We start from the raw sequence: 15,082 nt of genomic DNA, 5'->3' as shown, positions 1-15,082 counted from the left end.
AGCTCTATGGTCTTGGGCAAGTCACTTAACTCTTCTTAGCTATTTCTTCATTTACAAAATACACAGGTCTCTAAAATTACCATTCAAGATTACTGTGAATTAAAAATAATGTTTTTTTACTAATACAGTAAGAATTAATGAATTTACTATGCTAGGCATTGTGCTAAGCTGTTTATAACAGCCTTATGAACTAGTATCCATTTATAAAGATGAGGAAACGGTCTCAGAACACCTAACTCTGGGAAATGAACAAGGGGTAGTGGAAGGGGAGGTGAGTGGGGGGTTGGGGTGACTGAATGATGGGCAATGAGGGGGGGCACTTGGCGGGATGAGCACTGGGTGTTATGCTATATGTTGGCAAATTGAACTCCAATAAAAAATTTAAAAAAAAAAAAGGAAACGGTCTCAGAGATTTAGTCAGCAATTCTAGTTAGTAAATGACAGACCTAGAATTTTTAACACAGTCAAGTCTAAGCCTAAAGTTGGTTTATTTAATTCCACATTAGATTTTAGTGGCAGTATTAGTAATAATACCTTTGAGCTCTAATTCTTCAAGTTCATTTTTATGTGACTCTTAGTGGATTAGAGAACTAATGTTGGTATAAAATCGTATGTTGAGGGTGGATAAAGTTAATACGATCAATGACATAAAATTATTTTCAGAATATATTAATTTATATTTTTAATATAAAGTTAAGCTAGGATTAGCAGATAAACCTAGGATTGGGTTTTTTATTTGTTAAAGGGCCAGGTCTTAATACTTAGCCATAAATATATAGAGATCATAAATATTAGACTTTGTGTCCCAGTAGTCTCTGTCACAACTACCAACTCTGCTGTTGTAGTGGAAAGGCAGTCATAGACAATACATAAATGATTTTAAAAGGCTGTGTTTCAATAAAAGTTGATTTACAGAAGCAGGCCGTGGGCCAGATTTGGCCCACAGACCACAGTGCACCAGTCTTTACATTTAAAGGCTTTTTGTTCTTTCTGCTCCTAACCCTTCAACTTTGATATAATTTTTTTCCAAGTAAAGATAAAACTATCTTTGAATTTTTAATAGCTACCACATTAGAGTACTAGCATCACAGAATTAACCATTTTTAATGGTACTGTGCATTATTCTTCAGAATTCTGGGGACATTTTGAGAAAGGTCTGAGTCCTTTTTGTATTTTGAGAGTAGTCATTTTGTATCAGTAACTTCTGTTTAAATCTTATATTCACAGAAGCCTTTCCAGGTCAGGATCATGCTTTATTGACTCAGTAATGGTGGCTTTCAAAACACAAAGCAGCCAGGATATCCAACAGAGCAGAGCGTTCATTGATCCTAGAGTTGAGGACTATCTGAGTCCTTTAATTGCCTTCCCTGATCTTCTTTCTCTTTCTGTAAAACTGGAGATACTACCTACCTCAGATGGTTGTGAAGATCAAATATGATTATATGCAAAGCACTTTATAAATTGGTACCAACATTTCAAGATAAGTTTTTTGCCCCCATTTTATAGATTAGATAAATGAAGCTCAGAGATTTAATAATTTGTTTTGATGTTATAATGCTATAGTAGAAACTTTCTTACCCATCATAGTCATTCATAAATGTTCCCTGAATCAAGGTATCCTAAAAACCACTCAAAACTTTATTTTTATATTTATTTTAAATATTTATTTTAACTTAGAATGTATAAATACACATTTCACTTGTGAATTTTGATGCAGGGCCAAGCCCTTATCTTTGACTATGTGTGTGCTAATTGGAATTTTGCTTTGTTTTTCTTACATAAGACACAACCATGAAGATATAGTTTCTAGTTTTGATTTTTATTTAAAAAGTTAGAGCAGGGACGCTTGGGTGGCTCAGTGGTTGAGCATCTGCCTATGGCTCAGAGCGTGATCCCTGAGTCCTGGGATCAAGTTCCATGTCAGTCTTCCTGCATGAAGCCTGCTTCTCCCTCTGCCTATGTCTCTGCCTCTCTCTGTGTGTCTCTCATGAATAAATAAATATTTTTTTTAAAAATTAGAGCAATAATTTAAAGATATTTATGAAACAGTTGGACTGCACAATTCTTACCTCCACCCAATCATTTAGTTATCTTGGCCACATCTAATTCAACAGCTTTATTTTTTTTTCTTTATTAGTATGTTACCTTTATTAGGTACATATAATTTAGTCTAGTTTTCATAAAAAGTAACACTGTTTAGGAGTGCCTGGCTGGCTCAGTCAGTGGAGCATGCGACTCTTGATCTCAGGGTTGTCAGTTTGAGCCCCACGTTGGGTGTAGAGATTACTTAAAAATAACATCTTTTTAAAAAATAACAACACTCTTTAGAGAATCTTTCTTTAATCCACTTACAGATTATGGCTTTATTTTTAGGCATCTCAATTTAAGTGTGAGACCGAAGCAGTTGTCATCCTTAGTAAGAAGTGGTGTTCCTGAAGCTCTGCGAGGAGAAGTCTGGCAGCTACTAGCAGGTTGTCACAACAATGATCACCTAGTAGAAAAATACCGAATCCTCATTACAAAGGTAAGGGGCTGATAATTCAGCTTTAGCATTAATCATTTTAGAAATTTGTTAAGAAAATATCACTGTGGCTATTTGATTTCAAGGAACTTTTTATAATTCCTTTATCTAATATAAGAATAGAACCTTTATATACTCTTCCAGCCCAGAGTTGTTTCTAGTGTTGGCATAGAAGAGAAGAAAGGTTTTCTTCCTTGATTGGCTTCACCTCAGAGACAAAGGATGGCCTCTATTTATTGTGTATCTAATCTGTTTTGAATGTGATTGTATTTGTGGTCAGATCATTTATGCTATACAGTATGAAAAGCTTTCTTTTGTTTATTTTAATTGTTTTCACACTTTACAGAAATGTGTTCTTTGTAGGTAAGGTCTGGTTCTACTTTCTACAATTGGAAAAACATGATTTTATTCTCTTTAGGTGTATTCCCTTTGAGTTCATTCCTCTGAAATGAAGATTCTTATTTTTTATAGTATCTCCTCCCTCCTCAAGTTCATGCATTCCTCAAGGTTTTGCAAGCAAAGCAACAGAAGTATTCTTTGTACAGCATACAAGAATTGAAAGTAATTTTCTTCAAGATTAGATGATGCTTTGTGCCTTTGTGCCCATCTCATTGGTTTTAAGTTTTTGTTTTCTCGCATTCTTAAATTATTTATCTTTGGAAAGCAGTTTCTCCAGTCCCAGACCTAGGTTCTGAATGAATTGCTCAGAACCCTTAATAAATAAAACTTAAGCATATCTCAGTGTGAGAAAAGGTAGGTTTCTATTAAACCTTTTATTTCTATTTCTATTTCTATTTCTATTTCTATTTCTATTTCTATTAAAACCTTAGATGAATAGTATCTCCATAAAACTGTTACTTTAAAAAACCCTTATAGGGGAAGAATAGCATTTGAACATGAAATTTGACCTTTTCTCATCAGAAAATAGCTTAACTTGATCAAAATATTGGTGTTCTTCTCATCATTTTATTTGTAGACAGATTTTTTTTTCTTTCAAGAATATTCTGATTCCCTCTGTCAAGTTGCTATAATTATTCAAACAGCATTTATTGAGTGTCCATTACAACCACAGTGCAAGAGCTCAGAGGTGAAACACAAAGCAATGATTTGTCATTACAATAGACAAAAGTCATATGGTGGTCTGAAATCACAGTGAGAACAAAGGAATGATTAATTCAGCCTGGGAGAACAGGAGAGTCTTTATCAGTAATGTAACATTTAAGACCAGTTCCAGAAAAGAGCTCCCCAGCCCTGGAAGGATGGAAGAGCATTGTACTTGTAGTATGAATGGAGACATAGCTATAGGTCTAGCTAGCAAAGGTACACCTACTTGGGTGTAACTTTTTTTCTACTGCTGACAGATTATATTTTGGATACATGATTCTCAGTTGTAGCTCTGTCTTTCCAGTTCTTCTTATGCAGTCCTCTGAAACATTTGGTTGAAAATTATTTCTTAAATGGTTTTGGTGTAGTTTTTCAAGACAAATAAATTAAAGATATGAAGTATCCTGGTTTTCTGGTTCCATGAAAATGGTGTTTAACCTGGTAGTTATATGATGTGTAAAAGATCGTTTTAGTAACAAAATCTAGTATATTTGATTAATGTTTTATATATGCTGGTGTCATGTGGTTTTTATTTCACATTAAACTTTAATATGGGGGATCCCTGGGTGGCGCAGCGGTTTGGCGCCTGCCTTTGGCCCAGGGTGGGATCCTGGAGACCGAGGATCGAGTCGCACGTCGGGCTCCCTGCATGGAGCCTGCTTCTCTCTCTGCCTGTCTCTCTCTCTCTCTCTCTCTATGTTTATCATGAATAAATAAATAAATAAAATCTTAAAAAAAATAAACTTTATTATGCAGCTGGCTTAAAAAGATTTCTCAGGGATGTGTAATTGTTTAAATTGCTGGTAGATGATCAGAAAATACAAATTATTTAACCATCATAATATTGGTGAATGCTTTTTGTTTTACACTGCAGCGTTATTTAATATAAGTTGGATTTTCTTTTCAGCCTTCCTGGAAATAATAGTTATTATTGTATAGGAATGGTACTTGGCATTTTAAATTTTGTTCTGAAATTTTTTTTAAGGGAAAAACTACTTTAAAATTCTTTTAATTTATTTTCACAGCAAGGTATAATTTACATAGGCTAAAATACACAATTTTGAAGCATACAACTCTCATATTTTACATATAATACACTGCTGTGACTACTACTAAGAGGAAGAATATATCCAACACCCCAAAAAGTTATTTCTGTCTCATTCTAGTCATAACCACCCCTTCTCCACCCTTTAATAACCGTTATTCTAACTCTTCCCTTCCTATCATTGGTTTTGATTTTTCCTGAACTACATTTAAATGCAATCATATAGTCATGCAGCATATACTTGTTTATATGTGACTTCTTTTGCTCATCTATTTTGGGAGTGTATCAGGAGCTCGTATTCATTTTTTTGTTTTCATGTTTTTTAATTGCTGAGAGTATTCCATTGTATGAATAAACCTTACTTGAAAAAATCTATTTAGCTGTTATAGATGTTTGGTTTTGCTTTGTTCTTTTCCAATTTTAGCTGTTATGAGCAAACCTGCTATGAGCATTCTAGTACTTAGCAAATATTATGCTCTGAGTTTGTCTCCATCAAAATTCATGTGGTGAAATTTAATTTCCAAAGAGATAGTATTAGGAGGTGGAGCCTTGGGATCCCTGGGTGGCGCAGCGGTTTGGCGCCTGCCTTTGGCCCAGGGCGCGATCCTGGAGACCCGGGATCGAATCCCACATCAGGCTCCCGGTGCATGGAGCCTGCTTCTCCCTCTGCCTATGTCTCTGCCTCTCTCTCTCTCTCTGTGACTATCATAAATAAATAAAAATTAAAAAAAAAAAAAAAAAAGAGGTGGAGCCTTTGGGAGGTGATTAGGTCATAAGGACAGAGCTCTCATTATAGCAATTAGCACCCTTATAAAAGATGGTCCAAGAAGATCCCTCATCACTTTCCATTATTTGAGGACACAATAAGAAGTCAATAATCTGGGATCCCTGGGTGGCGCAGTGGTTTAGCGCCTGTCTTTGGCCCGGGGCGCGATCCTGGAGATCTGGGATCGAATCCCACATCAGGCTCCCGGTGCATGGAGCCTGCTTCTCCCTCTGCCTATGTCTCTGCCTCTCTCTCTCTCTCTGTGTGACTATCATAATAAATTAAAAAAAAAATTAAAAAAAAAAAAGAAGTCAATAATCTGCAGTGAAGGAGAGAGTCTTCATCAGATCCCAACCATGTTAATATCCTGATTTTGGATTTCTAGCCTCCAGAACTGTGAGCATTAAATTTCTGCTGTTTTTAAGCCGTTTTAAGTCTGTGGTATTTTGTTATAGCAGTCCAAATAGACTAAAACAGCAGGATATTAGTATACATATATATAGACAATAATATTTACCTATGTATCTGTATTACTAGCTTCTAGAAGTTTTTAATTCTTGACATGGGCTCTTTGTCAGATACATTGTTTATGTTCTGAAATTTCACATGTGATATTACTTTAGAGGTTTTTTATTTTATTTTATTTTTTAAGATTTTATTTATTTATTCATGAGAGACACACACACACACAGAGAGAGAGGCAGAAATACAGGCAGAGGGAGAAGCAGGCTCCATGCAGGGAGCCTGATGGGGGACTTGATCCCAGGACCCTGGGATCACAACCTGGGCCGAAGGCAGATGCTCAACCACTGAGCTACCCAGGCGTCCCTAGAGGGTTTTTTTTTTTTTTTTTTAGCTTAGCTTCTTCAAAGACTCAATTTAAGGCAGGAAGCAGTGCCTTGATTAATAATGTGAATTCCCCCTAAAAATTAACTTACACACAAAACTACTGAATGTCCTCATCATCATCTTGCTTTAATTCTCAAGCTTGTCTTATAAGGGGATATATGTAGGATTTTTTCCATGTATAAATGACCTTTTAGTAATAGAAAATACCTAAGTATATATTTCTTTAAGGGTTTTTCTTTTTAAAGAATTATTTATTTATTTGAGAGAGAGAGAACATGCAGAGGGAGGAGAGGTAAAGGGGAGAGGGAGAATCTCCAGCAGACACTCTGCTGAACAAGGAGTCTGGCATGGGGCTCCATCCTAGAACTCTGAGATCATGACCTGAGTCAAAATCAAGAGTTGGATGCTTAACCAACGGAGCCACCCAGGTGCCCTGTTTATTTCTAAAAGTAGTAGAATTCAGAGGTACTTCCCCCCCCCTTTTTTTTTTGTTTGTTTCTTTTGAGGGTTTTTTTTTTGTTATTTTCATCTCAAGAAGAGAAAAAAATATAATAGTAATAGGTGCCCCTATTGAACATGTGTCACATGCAGAATTGAGCACTTTAAAGCCATTATGTCATTAACCTAAGACAATCCCATGAAGTGGTAATTACTATTTCCGTTTTAGAAAGGAAGAAACAGGTTCAGTGAAGCTTAGTAATTTGCTTAGAATAATTTAGCAGGTAAATATATGAGGGAAGCAGAACTTGAACTCAGGAACAATTCCAGAGCTGGTTCTTTTGTATTATTCTACTTGTCTATCCTTGAACTTAAATAAAAATTTCTTTATGCAGCCATGTATGTACTAATAAGGAATTTCATGTGGACACATAAACATACTTGTTTTTATGTGTAGATTTTTAATCAGTTACTCTTCTATTGGTAGGCATTTAATTTGTTTCCAGATTTAACCTCTTTATTTTTTTTTAAAGATTTTATTTATTTGTTCATGAGAGACACACAGAGAGGGAGACAGAGACACAGGCAGAGGGAGAAGCAGGCTCCATGAAGGGAGCCTGACTTGGGACTTGATCCTGGGTCTCCAGGATCATGCCCTGGGCTGAAGGCGGCGCTAACCCGCTGAGCCACCCAGGCTGCCCTTAACCTCTTTATTTATTTTTTAAAATTTTTATTTATTTATGATAGTCACACAGAGAGAGAGAGAGAGAGGCAGAGACACAGGCAGAGACACAGGCAGAGGGAGAAGCAGGCTCCATGCACTGGGAGCCTGACGTGAGATTCGATCCCGGGTCTCCAGGATCACGCCCTGGGCCAAAGGCAGGCGCTAAACCGCTGCGCCACCCAGGGATCCCCTGCCCTTAACCTCTTTAAATAGTGTTTTACTAAAACATCGTTATATGTGTTCTAAATCTTTTACTTTTATGGAGTAGTCTCAGTAGTATGATTGCTGGATCAAAGGGTAACATGTTTTTTAAGCCGATTAATTTTTATATTTAATTTTCTTATATCAAGTTTGGTTCTCTGAAAGGCTGTTATAATTCATAATTCACCAACAGTGTAGCAAAATACCTGTAGCCCCATATCCCAAATAGTATTAGTTATCAGTAACTGTATTTAACTTTTTGTTCTCAGTCGATATAAGTGATACCAGCATATCTTTGGTTTGTAGTTCTCTACCAGTAATTTTGAGGGATTTGCTCTTCTGTGAGTTAACCTCTTCATCTTTATTAAACGTAAAATCTCAAAGCCAAGAAAAAAATTTAAATAAAAATTATTTACCAAAAAGAGAACTCTCTATATTATGTACATTAATCCTTTAATTCCTTATTGACTTTATTGATAGTGTCATGCCATACAAAATGTTTTCAGTTTTTATGTAGAAAATTGTCTTAAGGTCTCTCCTACCTTTAAGTTTTATAAGTGCAGTTTGTAATATTTTCTTGCAAGATTTTTATTGTATTTGTTATATATTTATATCTTTAATCCATCTGGAATTTATTTTTGTACGTGGCAGCCCAATTTTACTTTTTCCCAAATAGATAACCAGTTGTGCTAGTCCTGTTTTCCTACTGAATAGAACTATCATCTTTGTTAGATCTTAAATTCATTCATATACTGAGATTGAGTTCTAGATTTTTCTGTTTATTGATCTATTTGTGTATGACTTTTCCAATACTGTTTTGGTTAAAGAGGCTTCAAGTTATGTTCTGACACCTGGTAAAGAAAATCCTTTTTTCACTATTTCTTATTTTTCTTGTCTATTCTTGCCTATTTAATCTTCCTTATAAACCTGAAAATCATTTTCTTCGATCTCACCATCACCTCCCTATTATAAAGTTCCATAAGTATTCTGATTTGAATTTTGTTTTATTTACATATTTATTTAGGCTATAAATTACGTTGTTATAGTATCTTTACATCTAAGAGTATGATATGTCTTGTTATTTGTTCAGATCTCATTTTATATCTGTTAAAGACTTCAGAGGGCAGCCCAGTGGCTCAGCGGTTTAACACCGCCTTCAGCCCAGGGCCTGATCCTGGAGGCTCAGAATCTGGTCCCACGTCGGGCTCCCTGCATGGAGCCTACTTCTCCCTCTGCCTGTTTCTCTGCCTCTCTCTCTCTCTCTCTCTCTCTCTCTCTCGGTTTCTCTCATGAGTAAATAAATAAAATCTTAAAAAAACTTATTAAAAAAAAAGACTTCAGAGTTACCTTCATTTATGTCTTATATGTCTTTTTTGGTTAAGTTTATTCCTAAGAATTATCCTAGAGTGTTCTTGCTATTGCAAATGGGGTATTTTTTCCCAATTTTTATTTCAGGATGCTAATTGCTACAAAAGAAAATAGACATTGGGGTTGTTGTGTTTTGTTTTTAATTCTCTATCCATCTGCTTCTTGATATTTTGATTAGTTCTCCTAATTTTATACTAGCACCTTTTGAAATTTTCAGGTATGTAATTATATCAGCACCAAAAACAGTTGTAATTCTTTTTTTCATAGTTTATGCAGACTATTAAATTTTCTTTGTTTTGTTTATATGTTAGAAACATTAAGATGATGTTAAGTGATAATGGTGATAACTAGCATCCTTATTGAGTTTCTGATTTTAATTAAGGTGGCTTTAGTTTTTTTAATCTTTTGGAAGGCGTGCTATTCATTTTTGTTTTTTTGTAAGTAATTTTTGTTACATGTAAGTGATTTTCTTCCATTCCTGGCTTTGAGATTTTATTAGGAATTTTTACTAAATTTTATCAAGTTTTTTTTTAGCCCCTAATGTGATTTTTACAAATTTGGAGTAGATACATAATCTATCCACATTATGAAAGACTACTTGATATTGAACTTGGCTTTATGGAATACATTTTTACAGACCAAAGACTCCTAAATTCTTTTTCTATTCTTTTTAGCCTTTGACCAAAGGCTAGTCAAAGTCTCTAGATAGAACTTCTCAGATACATTGGGGAGGATCCCTAGTAAATAAGCCACAGGGACTCCCATGGCCTGTCTTACCCCAGTTGTAAGACGTACAGCTCTTTGGGTCTGGTGAATCAAATAAATTGCATTTGACAATGAATAGAAAAAGAGACGCTTTCTGATCTCCAGTCTCCAGAATCAGCCTCTGGTCCTTCCTTTTGGTTATTTTTCATCTTTTATGTCAGCGACGCGCTCTGGTTTGTTTGCTTGCTTGCTTAGTAGCAAAGATTTATGTCAGAGTTGCTTCCTTAATGGATCTTTTTAATAAAAAAATAATGAAATAACAACATATTCTGATGATTCTCATTCTTGTCATCCAGTCAGCCTTGTGTTTTCTGAAACCTGTTTGCCTTTGTTTCTGTAGTGGTTTTATTGATAAACTTCAGTGATAGAATCTTTTTGTCATGAATTTCAAGTTTTTATCCAAAATCTTAACTAATGACAAGTCATATAACCAATACTTACATTTTTAATTGTTCATCCAAGGAAAGTCCTGGAGGCCCAGTTATAGTTTACCAGTGTGGAAAAATAATTTAAATATCTAATTATAATTTCATTATTATGCAGATTGTTTTGGTTTTAATGAGAAATATCTAGTAGATTTGATAATAGTCAAAGATTCATTCAATAACACATAATCATAGAACCTGCCTGTGGATACCAAACCAAAACGGAGTCAATTTAGCAGAAAGAGCACTGGACATAGAGTTAGAAAGCATGAGTACAAGTCTCAGCTTTGCCACTAGCTTACTGAACTTAAATGACTTCTGCACTTGTGGCCGTACATTTCCTCTTCTCTGAAATGAGGTTGGTAAGTAAATGGTTGATCTTCCTTTAAGCTTAAACATAATCGACAATTAGATATGTAACGTGTTTGAGTCCTAACCCCCAAAATAGCCTGTGAATCTACTGTGTCACAACTGAATACTCTTGCTATCTAATTGTATAGGAAAATAGATTTTGAGTACATTTTTAAGAACTATATCGTGTGCTTCTATATAGCAGTTGCTGTAGTCAGTCTGCTACAGATTGAATGTTTCACCCTAAAATTCATATGTTGATATCAACCCCTATAATGTGATGGTATTTGAAGGTGGGCCTTTGGGAGGTTACTAGGTCGAAAGAGAGCAACCCTCATGAATGTGACTAATATCTTTATTAAAAAGACCACAAAAAAAATAAATAAATAAATAAAAAATAAAAAGACCACAGATTGCTCCCTTGCCTCTTCTACCGTATGAGGACATAGCAATAGATGGCCATGGGTCCTCATGAGACAACAAATCTGCCAACACCTTGATTTTATACTTCCTAACCTCTAGAACTGCATAAAATGTCTGTCCTTTATAAGTCATTCAGTCTGGTATTTTTGTTATAACAGCCTGAATGGACTAAGACAAGTTTTCTTCAAATTGTTATTTGTGAAAATAATATCAACTCTCCATATCCCATCTCTGTAATGTCATGCCCCCTCTATTGAGTTTCTGTAAGTCCTATATGTCAAAGGAGTTCTAAAGGTTTCCTGAATTACAAGACTGGAAATATAATACGCTTGATCATATTAAAAAATCTGATATTTGAACATTTTTGATCTGCAGATAGGCAACTTCATATGCAGCAACCTAATAATTAAATAGGGAATTAAACAGTTTCTATATTAGGGTTTTACTTGAAACATCTTCCCGTCTAAAAGCAGAAGTGGCTGTTTGTCTTATTAGGAATTTGTTATTTAGTTAGCAATAAATACCTTTGAAAGCCTGCTTTAATGTCAGCCTTGTGCTAGGTTTCATGGATATGCCCATGAATAAAATGTACCTGCTCCCTAGTTTGAGAAAAACTATAGTCTAATGAGGGAAATAAACAATTAACCATTTATAATAAAATTATATAAGACTTACAGAAGAGAAAATACATATTGCCATGTGGCATGTAACAAGAACGTCTCATCTAAGGATTCAAAATCGTCTCTTGTTCAGAAATTATTTAGGAAAAAAAAAGAAATTATTTAGGGAAGGGATTTTTGGGATGGGATAGGGTGCTGCATTGCATGTGTGATATTACAAGTCAGTGGGAAAAACATGTGCTCATGAGTGAAAGAGAGCTTGACAATTTCATAGAATGTGAAAGGAAATAAGGCCAGAAAAGATAGGTAAGGGCTGAATCTTCGAAAGCTTAAATAAGGCATATTTGAGATTTTTGGCAATAGAAAGTCATTGAAACATTTTAAGCAAACAGATCATATATTCAGGTTTAGAAGGCACTTTGCAAAGTGGATTAAAGTATATATCTAAAGGCAAATTGTCTTGATTCAGACCCTTTTTCCTACTGTATTTAAGCCATTGACATTGGGCAATTTAACATTAGACTTTTGTTTCCTTATCTGTAAAATGAGATGATAATGGTAACTTATTTGTAGAGTTGTTAGACTGAATGTAGATAATGCATGAAAACACTAGGTAGAATTTTAACACATAGTAAATATAAATTATTGCTTATTGATTGTTATTGTTTTTTTTGTTTAAGATTTATTCATGAGAGACACAGAGAGAGGCAGAAACATATGCAGAGGGAGAAGCAGGCTCCCTCCGGGGAGCCTGATGCGGGACTTGATCCCAGTACCCCGGGATCACGCCCTGAGCCCAAGGCAGACACTCACCCAACTGAACTTATCCAAGCACCCTTAGTGTTATTATTTGTATTATCTTATTAGTTTTATTTTATTTTTTTTAAAGAAAGCTATTGAAAGTAGTTTATTTATTTATTTTTTATTTATTTATGATAGTCACACAGAGAGAGAGAGAGGCAGAGACCTAGGCAGAGGGAGAAGCAAGCTCCATGCACCAGGAGCCCGACGTGGGATTCGATCCCGGGTCTCCAGGATCGCGCCCTGGGCCAAAGGCAGGCGCCAAACCGCTGCGCCACCCAGGGATCCCTATCTTATTAGTTTTAGAATGGTCATTCCAGTTACTTGAGGTTGAATGGAGTAAGATTAATTGAACTAAAACCTGTTAGTAACTTAGACAAGAGATGGTTGTGACTTGGATGGGAGTAGTGCAGAACAGATAGAGAAAGATACTATTTGAGAAATAGTATCAGAAATAGTTGGCACTTGGTGACTGAGTGAATGTGGGATATGAGGAAAGAGTAAAAGACGAGTCAAAAGACCTCAGGTTGGTTGTGGAATGACATTGATACAAATACATCCCTGTCAGCTGCACTAAAAATCTTATGTTAATTAAATAAATCTACACTTAAAAGCTTATTTTTACTGAATAATAAGTGGATAATGCCCAAAAGTGAATCTTAGAAATTTGAAGGACAGAGAATGATTCTTTCTTCTCTTTAATAATTAAGCCACTGAATAGGTGGAGAGAATAAATATAATTTGAACAGTCATTTCCCTTTTTTGTTTCATGTTTCCTCTTTTTGTATTTCCTTTTTAGTTCTGTTACTTTGTTGTTTTCATTTTTTCATATTAAGTTGAGCCATATAGAAGTTGCCAATTTTGTAGATCAGAAAATATTTAACCAGAAGTGAAATGGTTAAATATTGACCATTTTACATGGTTCATTATATTCTCATTCTGTAAGAATTTTTAACCAGGGTTCTGAAGGCCCATTTTGAGTTAGATTGAGCATCAAAGCCTGTCTGAAAGAATGTTGCTGTTATGGCATAAAAACAGGTAAAACTGAGCCCCATAAAGTAGGTGATGTAAACCTGGCATCATTCATTCAGTGTGGCTCTGGGAGGACATCTTGTAGCCAGAGTGTTTTTCAGCTTTACCAAAAGAGACATGTTATATATTATTTTGGCTGTTTTTTTAAACCTGATTATAAAAATGGTACTGTTGACCCTTGACCAACATGCAGATTAGGGGCGATGACCCCACACACATTTGAAAATCCATATACAACTTTTGACTCCCCCAGAAATTCACTATTAATAGCTTCCTGCTGCTGGAGGCCTTACCAATAACATAAACAGTTAATTAGCATTGTATTTTATTATATTAAATACTGTATTCTTAAAGTAAGGTAGAGAAAAAAATCATAATAGAAAATACATTTATGGTACTGTACTATTTGTCAAAAAAAATCCACTTATAAGTGGACCCATGTAGTTTAAACCGATATTATTTAAGGGTCATCTATACAAAGAAATTGGGAAATTCAGAAAATACAGAAAAATGTTTAAAAAAATTGTAATCCGGGATCCCTGGGTGGCGCAGCAGTTTAGCGCCTGCCTTTGGCCCAGGGCGCGATCCCGGAGATCTGGGATCGAGTCCCGCGTCGGGCTCCTGGTGCATGGAGCCTGCTTCTCCCTCTGCCTGTGTCTCTGCCTCTCTCTCTCTCTCTCTCTGTGTGCCTATCATGAATAAAAAAAAAAAAAAATTAAAAAAAAAATTGTAATCCCATCCACTAAAAAGCGTCAATTTCCAGTGTGTTTCCTTCCAATGATATATACACAGAAATACTGTTTTTTACCAAAAAACACAAATACACCCTGAGATTGCATTATTTTAAAAAGGAAACGTGTAATGGATGGATCTAGCAAGTATTATGCTAAGCAAAATAAGTCAGAGATAGACAGATACCATACGATTTCACTCATGTAAAATTTAAGAAACAAGTGAGGAAAGGATTAGGATGGGGGTGCAAATCAGGAAACATACTTTTTACTATAGAGAACAAACTGATGGTCACCAGAGGTGGGAAAGGGGAGGCAGGGATAGGTTAAATAGGTGATGAACACCGAATGTTATATGGAAAGGTGAGTCACTATGCTGTACGACTAAAACTAATTTTACACTGTAAACTAACTGGAATTTAAATGAAAATTTTAAAGAAATAAAGGAAGTATATAGAGATTTTTTTAAAAGATGTATTTATTTATTTATTTTAGAGTGCAGAGGGGGAGGAACAGAGAGAAAAGAAGAGAGTCCCAAACCAACTCCACACTGAGCAGGGAGCCCAACCTGGGGCTTGATCTCATGACCCAAGATCATGACCTGAGCTGAAACCAAGAGTCAGTGACTTAACTGACTGAGCCACCCAGTTGCCACTGTATAGATTTTTTTTTTTGAAGACATAAATTTATTGCCATCTTACATCCTTAATAATTTGTTTCTTCTGAGGAAAATGCTTTTCTTTAATTTGAAACAAAACACTTAACTCTTGAATAATTTGATAAAGTGTGGCTTTTAAGATTTTTGTTGTTTTTGAGTTTTCTATATGAATATTTTAATTATAGCTCTGAGTGATTTTACTAAAATAGAAATGAAGTTGAAAGAATTATTATTATACTAGTGATAGTAATGTAACAGCT

At 35.2% G+C, this 15,082-nt stretch overlaps 1 protein-coding gene across 11 annotated transcripts in view; it reads left to right on the top strand.

The window, feature by feature from the left end:
- Nucleotides 1–15,082, top strand: part of RABGAP1 (RAB GTPase activating protein 1) — a 166,954-nt gene that overhangs the window by 77,442 nt on the left and 74,430 nt on the right. For all 11 annotated transcript variants that reach the window (XR_004818773.2, XR_004818772.2, XR_004818771.2 and 8 more), the window contains one exon: nt 2,374–2,524. Coding sequence is in view for 8 of the 11 variants with exons in the window: in XM_025475054.3 (XP_025330839.1) it covers nt 2,374–2,524 (151 nt within the window). In the remaining 3 variants the exon portion in view is untranslated. The remainder of the gene's footprint in view (nt 1–2,373; nt 2,525–15,082) is intronic.

This window comes from Canis lupus, chromosome 9 (assembly GCF_003254725.2).
Source record: "Canis lupus dingo isolate Sandy chromosome 9, ASM325472v2, whole genome shotgun sequence".
Taxonomy (NCBI): Eukaryota; Metazoa; Chordata; class Mammalia; order Carnivora; family Canidae; genus Canis; species Canis lupus.
Note: the sequence above shows the minus strand (reverse complement) of the source record. Positions and strands in the feature narration are given on the sequence as shown.